Source organism: Phalacrocorax carbo, chromosome 6 (genome assembly GCF_963921805.1).
Source record: "Phalacrocorax carbo chromosome 6, bPhaCar2.1, whole genome shotgun sequence".
In the NCBI taxonomy this organism is placed as follows: Eukaryota; Metazoa; Chordata; class Aves; order Suliformes; family Phalacrocoracidae; genus Phalacrocorax; species Phalacrocorax carbo.
The window spans coordinates 14753289-14765758 of NC_087518.1; the positions used below are offsets into that span (position 1 = coordinate 14753289).

Consider the following 12470-nt stretch of genomic DNA (forward strand, 5'->3'; position numbering starts at 1 on the left):
TACAAGTTCTCATTATTTTATACCATTAAAACATTTGTGATTGAGCCCATCTCATCATCAATTCTTCAGTCTTTTCAATGGTTACTGTTATCTTATAACCTAAAAATATCTAAAATATCTAAAAATACCTAAGAATAGGACATATTTTCCTCCACTAGGTACCACAGTTCAACCATCAATACTGAAATGTTCCTTAGCTTTGCGAATTATAAATTCCTTAACTATCCTGGACTAATCCTAGTACTTTTTATATTTACCTTTTATATGTTTACAAATTTAGAGTCAAACTGCTGCTAGCATTTTCTGCGTTTTTCCATTCAACTACAGTATTACTACAGGATTCAGACTATTATAAGCATTCTGGAAGTTCATAATTTATTTATACTTTCTCAAGACTGAAATAAACTCTAAGAGATTGCTCAATCACATACATGTGTGTCGGGTACAACATAACACAAAAATTGTATCCGATTAAGTATCTGGCTCCAGCACAATTATTTTCCTTCTCAAAAAGGAAACTGTTCTGGGTCTCTGGCAGAGAGACATGTCTTCTTGCAGGGGCTTAACATGGTACAGTCCAATCCATCTCTCTGCCTGAGGTTCCCACTCCTAAAGCAGGCTGAAAATACACTTTTCTATACTCAACCAAACCATGACAATACTGCAAGCCTTCTTCCACCAATTTTGCTACAAGCAGAAACATTTCTGGAAAGAAAGATCGTTTGGGAAATGTTAAATCATTGTCACAGCAATATTTAACTGAACTTGGAGTTCTTAGATAATCCAAACCCTCAGCAAGAGAGCAACATTAACAGGAAGCAATTACTGATGTGACTCAAAAGAAAACCCAGAGAAAACAAACAATAGCCTGTAAAATCACTAGCTTTAGGGATGGAGACAGAATTCTTCCTTCCCTTTCACTTGCCAGGTTCCACAAACAATAATAATTTTCACTTTATAGTAGCTATTAAAAAAATTACAAAAACCAAAACACAACAGATTAGTTGAGTATTTGTCTACACATTTTGCAGTTTTAGCTAGATCAGATTCAAATGAACACAACCAAAGTAGCACACTGACAGTCAGGCACTACTAACCCACATGGCCCTTTACAGCACACACAAATTAAGTTACTTTAATTAGATAACAAAACAACCAAAACTGTTCATATTCCGTAAGAAAAATGAGAGAGCAAAGCCAAAACAAAAATATTTATCCGTTGTAATGTCAATTCACCTGCAAATGATCAATGGATGGCTGCAACTAACATGAAAGAAAGTTAAAGAAAAAGTCAAAAAGAATCTTATATGATGAAAGTGTATTAGGGAAGCAAGGCTTTCAATTTATAAGCATGGGACCAGGAGCAAACCCAGACCATCCTATTAGAGACCTAAGGAAAACATATTTACTAGCCTTCATTACTGCTAAGTAACCTGATTCATTTCAGATTTGTAAAAATGCATTGCAAATACAAAAGGAATTTTTGTTTGTTTTTAAAACCTAATCAATGTGTTGGTGTTCCTGGCTCTGGATAGATGCATCATGACTGCAGTGGATCAGCTCCAAGAATTACAGTATTAGCTCTGCAGCAGTGGCTCTAGATGGTATCTCTGCAGGGAAATCCTTGTCAGCAGTAACTTACCTCTACTATAAATGGCCGCTAGCACTCCTACACTGGGTTATAAAAGAAGGACAGTGGTGAAGTTTGCCGAAACCGAGAACTCCCTACCCCATATTACTCTTATGATCCTATCAGCATAAAATTAGATAGTTCATTTAGGGTGAAAAGCACTTACATCAAAATATTAACAGGTGTATGTAAGGGCTGGCTGACATCACCCTCTTACCAAAAGCATCTAAGCACTGAAATTTCACCTTAATGTATTATAGCAGATCCTAGGTCAGTCTCCCAGGGCACTTGGAATAGACATTCGATGTTTGGAAGATAAAGTGTCTCCCCTACAGACATTGCAGACTGTAAGCATACAGCAACATCAAAAGTACTGGAAAAATAAAACATTTGTTCAAGCTCTCAAAGACAACAATCGTAACAGAAAGCTGAAAAGATGCAATAGGGGAAAACTAAGTAACAGACAAGGTGTCTAATGAAAAAAATGCTACTGATACATGAGAAGTTAAACAACCCTTACACAGATCAGCACCAAGTAGCCCAGAGTATCATACAGGAATCTCTATAGGAAGCAGCAGAAAAAAAAATCTCCTATTAAAATCCTGCAATCCCAAATACCATTTTTCATATCCCACTGAATTTTTTAAGACAGATTTACTAAAATACTTCTGAACAAACAGGATGTCCAGAAAAGATGTCCTATACTTCTTGAATCTTGCCAAGTTCTTGATCTTCACAGAACATTCTATTAAACGTTAAGTGAACAAAATACTTCCTTTTCACAAATTCTTTCTCTTTCTTTCATGGTCAATATACTTTTATCCCTAGTACAATACAGCAAGAAAAGAGAGCATCTAATCTTTCAAATCCTGTTTATCGATATATTTCTTGCACTGCTGGTCCAAGTTTAGATGCAGTATCCTAGACGCAGTCCAACAAGCTGCAGTCCAACAAGCTGCAAGGGGTTCTTCTTTTCCAAGCGCAGGACTTGACATTTGTCCTTGTTCAGGCTCCTGAGGTCCATGTCTGCCTGTTCATTCAGGACGAACAGTCCCTCTGGATGGCAGCCCTGCCCTTGAGTGTATCAACTCGTTCTGCACCATAACAACACTCCCAGATTTGGTGTCATCTTCAAACTTGGCTAGAGTGTACTTCACCACACCCTTCAGGTCACCAATAAAAATGTTAAATGTGACAGGCCATTATATAGACTCCTGCAGTATTCTGCTTGTTACCAGCACCCTGGTAGAAAACCACCTATTAACCACTACCACTGAGCTTGATCCTCAAACCAGTTTTATTTTAATCATCTAGTTCTTTGTACATCCAGACTGTACTGCCCTAATTTAGGCAGACCATCATGGGAAACAGTCAAAGCCCTGTGAAGGCAAGATAAATAGCATGTGCTGCTCTCCCTTGCCCGCAAATCTAGTCATTTTATCATACAAGGCAATCAGACTCTTCAGACATGATTTATCCCTGCTAAATCCATACTGACCATTACCAAATCATCATCTTCATGTGCCCAGAAAAAATGTTCCAAAACTTGTTCCATGATTTTCCCAGGGACTCAGACAAAGCTAGCCAGTCTGTAACTCCCTGGCTGTATCTTTGGGGTGGTTGTTCTGGGTTGTTGGGGTTTCTTGGGGGGCAAGCAGAGGGCAGGGTTTGTTTAGTTTTTTTAAAGAGCGTGCTCCCTGCAGGAAGTGTTCTGTAACATTTTTATCTCGCATATTTTAAGCCTAGAAGCCATAAAGCACAGCCTTAATAAATTTCATTTGCTATCCTGTGGACTATTTGGCTTTTGATTTACTAGTTAGCATTTCTACAACCAAGATACTATGAATGTGCTTAATTCAATTTAATGCATTAAATGAAAACACTAGTATTAGCTACCACCCTGACACAGAAACTTTTGCCTACGCTTTTTTTTTTCAGCTATTAAAAATGACCAGTTATTTAGAGTTCTTTTGGTCTAAGAAAATACCTCTCTCAGTTTCTCAGTGCCTTTGGTAAACTGTGGCAACAGATTCTCTATAAAGGTACTTACAATAGCCACTCACAACAATCTATAGCACTGAAAAATTCCAGTTTTTGAAAGCTGGGATATCTGTCAGAAACTTCAGGTTTCCTAAAAGCTTCCACCACATCTGCCAGAAGCATTTCAGCCAGAGAGAAGTCACATGCAAATTCTCAAGGGTTTTTAACTTGCTTATTTTTAAAAACAAGAACACAAAACAAAAAAAAAACCACTAAGTTTGAGACTATTTCAATTAAGCAGTTTTTACAGTTTCTGCCCCTATGCAGTGATAGAAGCTTAACAAACATATTTAAATTTTCTGAACTATAGCCCACTTTTTCTTTTGCTTTGATTCATACTTTTTGGAACACTCCATGCTCAGCACAACATCCACTTCCTATATATCCAGTGACTCACTTTTTCAGACACCTCAAAAAGATTCGTTAACTTGTAATTATTAAAAAAAAACACCAACAAATTCTAAGCACAAGCTTCTAACATTACTGCGGTATGAAAAATCCACAAGGAGATATTACACTGATTCTACAAACACAAGTGAAACACAGCATTGCACTGGTTGTCTATAAAATTATTACTAAGCACAGAAAAAGTCTGAGTACAGATATTATTACCACCACCACCTCCTTCCACCTCTATCTTACACATTCTTAAGCTCACATGTTATGTTAAAAATATTTTCAAAAGCAAATCCAACTTTAAATATCTGCTTTTAATTGCTATTTACTGGTGATCTCCAAGACCCATACTACTTTTATCCTTAATAATGCTGGTGTTACATAGACATTATCTCCTGGAGTCACGTAACTTTTTCCATGCATAATTAAAGTGCCTTTATACAAACTAAACACATCTTTCAACTGCAGGTAACATGTCATCTTCAATGTGGTCTATTTATGCGACACTTCAGCTGAAGCTTACCTCCACCTCAGAAAAAAATTGTATGCTAGTTTCCTCACCACTGCTTACTGATGTTCCCTGTCTTCGGTTTCTACCCGTCTTTACAGATTATGCTGATACAATTGTTTACAGACTACATAGTAAACAGGATCACTCATATGATTCACTAACACAAACCAAGCAAAACTCCAAGTGCTCAAGAAAAAAAAAAAAATTAGAGCATAACTGAAAGGCAGCTCAAGAGGCAGCACAGAGACTGAACTAAGTAACTGGGAATGCCAGAAACTGGTACTGCCGAAGTCCACAACTTATGAAACTGCAGACCCAGATCATTCACTAAATAGTTTGACTTATCTGAAGGTTTCTCTCTGTTACTAAATTAACATTTCAAGATCTTACCTTTCATAAAACCCAGAACTGATAAAAGTCCTCTATATAAGCTTCTACGAAATGTTTACAAATAATGTGGCAAAAAAAAAAAAATACACAAGTTTAAATATAAGTAATTGAAGGATAATGACATATTCCTAAATGAGATGTACTTATTAGAAGTTCTGTAAGTAATTATAATAAACATTCCTGCATGCAAATGTTCTGGCATAGGTTTACATTTTTGTTTGTACTTTGAAAACACCACAGAACTCTTTAAAGTAGTTTTTGCAATTCAAGATTAAGACCGTATTTACTGACATCTTCTACCTGCCTTTTTACAACAGCATTTTATATCTATTATCTCTAACAATGCATTTTTCCATCTCCTCCAATTGTATCACAATTTACCATTCAGATACTCAACCAGATGAAAACACAGACCATACTGCCAAGAAACAAACACAGAATCCAAAATTCTCCATACCGCTGTATCAATGCTTTAAACCTTTTACAGTACCACAACTTCTAACATGCAAAATGTACAGTAATGTATTCCTATGCATTGTCTTAAACCCCCTCTTCAGTTGAACACTATGGCTACTGATCCAGACACCCATCTGGGCAATTTCCATCAAGACCCCCATCAAATCCTCACATGACGGTATGTCAAGAACTATCACATACCACCCACTTATTTACTACTACCAGGTTGCTATTTTAAATCAGCTAGATAAAAATGAATAAGCATATAATTTTTTGACCTGTATTAGAAAAAACAAAGGTAACTGAAATTTAAAAACAAACAAAAAATGCACAGCTGTCTTTTAAGCTCGTCTATTAGTTAGCAGTCTTGCCCAACACTCAATGCTTTGTCAAATTAACCACCTTTAATATGGCTAGTCTATTTGTAACCATGAAAGAGCACGTGGGGGTCTTAATCTTTATAAATCATGAAAAATGTTGATAAAAAGCTATCTGCATAATACTATTTATAACAGTACAATGATTTGGAACATTTTACTTTGTTCAGTCAAACAAGAAATATTAAAAACTAAGCTTGAACTGAAAATATTTCATGCACTGAAGTTTTCTAAAGTGTCCAAGAATGCACATCACATATACAACAGAGCCAAAACAACATGCTTAATGAAACACTAACGCAGATAGCAGTTAGCACAATTACGTGCAGGTATCTTGAAAGCCATGCCATAACCAAGCCTTAAGAAATTAAATGCTTGTCTTGTCCTATCATGCCCAGGTGTTGCATAACATAGGATAGTTAACAATGGAAGGTTTAAGAATTTTGACTGCATTGTACTGTTCCTCATGCTGTGTCATACTACTAAAAAATACTGCATTTATTACAAACCATATTATTCTTAAAATCAAAAGCTACACTAACTGCATTTCACAGAAGGACATGCTGCAAAACTAAAAACCAGAGCTGATTTAGAGCATATGAAGTTCTAGAGCATAACATTAATATATTTGGAAAAAAAAATACAGTGCTGAGCAACTGAAATCTGAACTTTTTTCACTTCTTGATGGATATTTAAAATTAACTTGACACTCATTAAGTAAAATAATTTTACTTGTCCCAGTTCAATCCCTAGTGGACAAAACATGCACTACATAACCCCTAAATTTCACTTAACAAGGTAGTTACCCTTTTGAGAAGAACAGTTAAGACAACACAGAATATATTTCAAAGCCATTTTCACCATCAATGATAAAATATCTTGTATGCCATTTTTTACACTCCTGCTGCCAGTAAGAAACCTTCTATCAGACCCAAACAACAAAACACTCTATAAAATTTCAAAAGGGCAAGTAGGAGAAGTACCAAACAAACCTGGTACTTTTTTTTCAAACACATTTTTGACACTCTTCACAATGAGATTTATTTACATACTCAGCTAAAGTAGTAGTTTTTCAGCATTTGAAAAAACACTATTACATCATTATATTCATACAAGCCTGTGCTTTCAGATTTGTATTACTCACCTCAAAATCAGCCACTTCCAGCAATAAATACATATGCAAATTTTCCAGTACTTATCACCATTTTCAACTGTTAGTTTTATGTACTTTTAATAACATTTAAAGTTTCTGCTCCGTAAGAAATTATCAACTTACCTGAAAGGTAATAATTTTAACTATAACACAAGTCTTACTCCTTCCACATGAAACTGTATTTATTACAGCAAAACCAAAGTGACCTGCAATCGACAGGCACTTGCTAAAACAAAACGAGCAGTTCGTTATTTTTAAATAAAGAAAACATCTTACCTTGCCTGTCTTGTGATCAAACCAGACAAGAGCATGGTTCCTGGACAGCACCTTACAGTCAAAAGTTGCATTATTCTGAGCTGGCCGGCAGCGAGCCACTGAGCGGCCGATCTTGACGGGCTCGTCCAGGTAGACATGACGCTCCTGAAACGGATGAGAGTTCGGGCGGCAAGTGAAGATGGCCAAGGCTGAAGGCATGGAGGACAGATTGGGGTTGCCACACCAACCAGAGATGAAGAGAGCCTCTTCTGATGCAGGCTGTCCTCCACAATTTTTAACCCAAACCTCCACAGCAACTTTATATTAAAGCAGGACAAACATTATCACATGAGAGGCCTAACAACTCATTGTTTCAGTGTGTAAACCAATTCTGGCAATAATCCAGTGAAAAAGCCCCATTATGTCTTTTAATAATAACAGCAGTGGCTCAAAAAAAGTCGAAAATGTACAACTTTCAATCCATCCTCCTCTGGAAGAACAGGAACAAGCATCTGATTCCTTCAAAGAGAAGCAAAGGCTCCTTGAAAGAAGGATAGAGTATCTTAAATCCAAGTAGATGAGTCATACAAGTACTTTTGTTTGTAACCTCAACTGCCTTCTTTCCCCCCCCCTTCCGTAAACAACACTGACCAAAATTCTGACCAATGCAACATGGAAGCAAGGAAAGGTTTAGGGAAGGGGGATGAGGGAAAACGATTAGCGTCCTCTCTCAAAGCACAAAGATCAGGAGTTGGAAGATGAATACGAAGCCCTCACTCCACAACAGGGATCTAGTCACTTGACACGGCAATCCGCATTTCACCATCTTCATGTACTAAACTAAAGCAGAATAGGTGGTCCTCGATTTAGGATGGGGTACGAGAGCTACACTGTTTTCCTCCCCTACACCAGATAAAGCTGAACCGGTCTACAGTTTCAGGCTGCCACTCAGATAAGGAACTTGATAAGGCATGGAGAGGTCTTCAAACTCTCCTTCTCTCGGGGACAGAATAACGCGTGGGAAGGGTCCTTCGGGGACGGCCTAGGAGGTGCACTGACAGGTTGCTCCCCGGCGGTGCCCGCGGCGGCTCTGGCTGGCAGCGGCGGCCGAGCGTCCCTCGGCGGCGGGTCTGTCCGCGGGCGGCGGGTCCGCGGGCGGTGGGCGGGAGCCGGCGGAGAGGGAGGCGAGCAGGGGTTGCCCCAGGAAGCCTCCGCCAAAGCCCCCGGCGCGGGGAGCGGCGGGCCGGGGGTGGCGGGGAGGCGGCGTCCCCTCCGCTCCGCTCAGCCCCTCCGCAGGTGGCTGTGCATGAGGAGGGTCCGCTCCTCAGCCTCCCCGCGCTCTCCGCCCGCCCAGTGCCGCTCCGCGGGCCCTGCGGCGGCGGGAGAGGCCTGGCGGCCGGGCCCGGACGCCTCCCTGGCTCAGTAGCTCTGCCTCTTAGGCAGCCGCCGACCGCGGAAACTTTCCTCCGACCTGCAGAGCCGAAAACAAACCGGGTCAGACGCGCCCCTCGCCCGGCGCGGCCCCACGCCTACCCCCGGCCTAGCGCCGCCCGGCCCCCGGGGAGACACGGGGCGCACCAGGACTCCGCTCCCTCCCTTACCTTCAGCGCAGCGGCCGCCATAGTGACTTGAAACCTACCCGGTGTGGCAGCCGCGGCGCTGCCGGGGCGGGGCGGGGCGGGGGTCCGGGGAGGGGGGGCGGGGGGGGGGGAGGAGTCGTCCTCAGCGGGGCCTGACCAAAGGGAAGACGCGGCAGCCGCCTCCAGGCTCCGTGCGGGCGGCTGCGCAGGCGCGGCGAAGGGCTCTGCGCCGGCGCGCGGCGTCCGCTGAAGCTGCGGCAGCGGCAGCGGGCGAAGCCCCGCCTCCTTGGCGCTACCGCTACCTTCCGGGTGCGCGGGGGAGAGGGGCTGGGGTGGCGGGGCTGTGAGAGGTTGTTGGCTGGACCTTGAGGGGCGGTAGGGGTCCGGGCGGTAATGCGAGGGCCCGACGGCCTCCTGTGAAGCGGGAAAAGGGGTGAAGGGTTGCTGCGAATGGGTACAGCTAGGACGTGTTAGCTTGTGGGAGCGGGGGCAGGGGCAGGTTTCTGAGGTGAGCGAGCCAGCTAGCCAGCGCCCGGGACCGGGTGCCTTCTCTTTCCACTCCCCTGTTCTCCTCAGCTCTACCCTGGGCGGGGAGGGAGGGAAGGAGCGAGGGGGGCTCGTGCGGGAGCCCTGAGGAGTAGCGGGATCACGTGATATCAGCGGAGCTCTCATGAGAGAAGGCAGGAGTTCCCCCGACATCCTCCTGCCTCCCCCGTGCTCTTCTTGCCGTTTTATGATCCAAGGTTGAGATTTTTGGAAGGCGCAGTGTCATTTGCCATGTCTTGGGGAGGGAGAAATAGTGTTTCGCCGTCTCCAGTTGCAGACTGGCAGCTGGAGCAGGGGGGAACCCTTCGCGTGGTAAGCGCAGGCACAGGGCAGGGCAGAGGTGGGTCACTGGCGCAGCCTTGTCCCTCAGTAGGTGTTGAAGCATCATCCAAGGTCATATTTAGCCCCGTTTCCTAGAAGCCAAGGAAGGGTTGTTCCTTTTTCAAGGTCATCCGGTGGACTACTGCAGAACAGGTCTCTCTTTTCCAAATTCATTTTGAAGTCTGTCATTCCCTATAAAGCAAACAAGCGGAGATTGTTTGATATTGAGATAGATGTTGAAGTTGTGCCAGCACTATAATTACCCCGTGACAAGGTGTTAGGATTAGGGATGTGGGAGGGCTCTCTTATGCCAGAAAGGCCAGGCAGCTGAGAAGTGGCAGGCAGTTTTGCCAGCTATATATGACGGAAATAAGCAACAACTGAGGTGAGGCAGTGCAGTGTATGAGGGAAAGCATGATTTCTGTGCTATTACTTATAGCAGAGTAAAATCTGAGTTGTCTTCATTTTTTTCCTTTCTTTTTGACTGCACTGTGATTTCTGGGGAGTGTGATTCATTACAGCCTAGTTTTCTTCTGTTTTCTTCCAACGATCCAATGAGAAAAAGACAGCAAAACCAGGCTGTAAAGTCTGTGTTTGAAGCAAAGAAATGAATTCTGAGATGAGAGACAAGTCTGATTTTTGAAGACAAAAAAGACGAAGAGGTGGAAGCTTTAGGACTGGATGTCCATAATTCTCAGTCCTCCTGACAGGAGAAAAACAAATTACCTGGCACTCCTCTTCATGGCTTTCATCAGCTTGTTTATGAGATTATACTACTGTGATAAATATATTCCTATTTTACTCATTTTTGGAAATGGAAATTCAGTATGGCTATTGCGTATAGCACACAAGGTGGTGTAAGCAATTAAAAGGGAGAGGGAAAGGGGTATAAAAAGAGGATGGAAAAAAAGAGGAATAAATTTAAGTCTGTGAAGAGTTAGATTTAAGAGAAAGAGTTCCAAAAGTAGAAATAGTGGATAACACTTTGGAATTGCAAAGGCATAAAAAGTGGGACAAAGGGTACTGCAGGTATTGGAATTAAAAGAATATTTATGAGAGCATTTTCTGTATTTTGCTTTGTATGTTTAATGGAAAAAGGATTCTGAAAGTAAAATTAAACATGAAGAACAACAATTTCCATCTATAGGGCCTAAAAGAATCAAGTAAAAAAGATAAGCTGAGCAGTGGGGTTTTTTTCTGATGTTCTTTGTAAGCATTTATAATTTTGAGATACTGCTATTGAGATTCAGCTAAATTTCATACTGCATTGTTTATATTGTATCTTTCTCAAGTCTTCCTGCAACCAGCAGAGCAAACTAACACCCTAAGTATCTGTGTCCTTTAAGCTGTAAGCCACAATGTTGTGGTGTCCTGAACCCTTCTCCGTCCCCTGGAGAAATCCCGTTTTGATAGTCCCATGGGGGAAGCAATGCTACATGCCAGATGCCTTTCTGATACTTTTTGCCAAGTGGCTCGTGCAACGAGAGTTCTACCTACTTTTCAGTGATGGCATTAATTTGAGCCTTCCTTTTCTGCATGAGTGCCAGCTTTCAGATAAGTTGGATGGGTTTACTTATCTTTCAGATTTTTTTACTCCTTTTTCAAATTGCCTAATGAGTTCAAAAGTTGTTGGGGCAGACTCATCGACTAAGTTAAAAATACAGTAAGTGGTTGCATCCTGAAATGAGGATGCAATTATTGTATGGGTATTTTCTGAGGTATTTGATGCTTGCCAGAAGGTGTCCATCTTAGAGCTGTGGAAAGCAACAGGTGGATGAAAAGAGTTCAGTATAAAATGCTCAGCTGCTGTACTGCGCTCAGCAGAAGTAAGGAGGATGTGTATGCTCATGCTTCATTTCTGTGAACCTCTGCCACACAACCGAAGGAAGCAGTGCGCTTTGGCAGCCATGTTAGGTAAGGGCAGTAAGATGCCAGTTAGGTAGCCATCCTTCTTCCGGGCAGGAAGTCCATAAAGATTTTATGATAGCCATCATAGCTGAGGGCAGAAAGAGCCTGCCATCTTGGATATGGGAAATGGAAGGGAGGTGACTGTCACATTTGTCCCCTGAAGAGCTGGTGTCTGCTTCAGAATGATTAAGTGCAGCAGAGTTAGAGTTTATGTGTACGCTTGCTAAACATCTGGATTTTGGTTTGAGTGTGTCAGTGCAGGAGAGACTCTGTGGTGTTAATGACTTGATGAAAAATAAGATCTTTTGCTGAAGGAAGCCTGTTGTGAATTCTAAGTTAACTGACTTGAGAAGTAAAACACTGAGCATCATTACAGGCAACTCAGTGCCAGACTTCTGACTCTTGTGCAATGATGATCTAAAAGGCCACCAAAATACTAATATACATCAGTTTACAGTTGTCAGTGGGGAGGTGTTGTGAACCAGTTGCTTAGTAGAAGATTCTGACTCGAGAGATTGTTACATTTGGAATGAATAAGGTGTACTGTATAGCAAAAGTTCAGTTACTAGTATAAAAATTAAGAGGCAAACTGACAATGAAAACAGAATAAACAGGTTAGGAGAAAGTTGGAGATGCAGAGTTTTCTACAGATTCTTGTCCCTGAAACTCATTAATCAGCAGTTTACTAAAATCAATTTCTCATTGGTTTTCAGTAATAAAACAAATTCTATGTATAATTGCAGTCTTTTAAGCCATACCAAATTTGAAAATATGACAGTCTATAAAGGCATTTACTGCTATGTAAAGCAATATGGAAACATATAGCAAAGTTTGAACCGTTATTTACATCCTAATGGCATATCTTTTGGAAAACAAACTTGTCTGAGAAGTAGCTTCTGAGACATTC

The 12470-nt window shown here is 41.5% G+C and overlaps 1 protein-coding gene across 28 annotated transcripts in view; it reads right to left on the reverse strand.

The window, feature by feature from the left end:
• SLMAP (sarcolemma associated protein) overlaps window positions 1-8904 on the reverse strand; it is a 92975-nt gene extending 84071 nt beyond the window's left edge. For all 28 annotated transcript variants that reach the window (XM_064453827.1, XM_064453830.1, XM_064453818.1 and 25 more), the window contains exons 1-2: window positions 8810-8904; window positions 7230-8679 (exon numbers count right to left, since the gene is read on the reverse strand). In XM_064453827.1, coding sequence (XP_064309897.1) covers window positions 7230-7427 — 198 coding nt within the window. In that variant the 5' untranslated portion in view covers window positions 7428-8679; window positions 8810-8904. The remainder of the gene's footprint in view (window positions 1-7229; window positions 8680-8809) is intronic.
• Between the last annotated feature and the right edge of the window lie 3566 nt (window positions 8905-12470).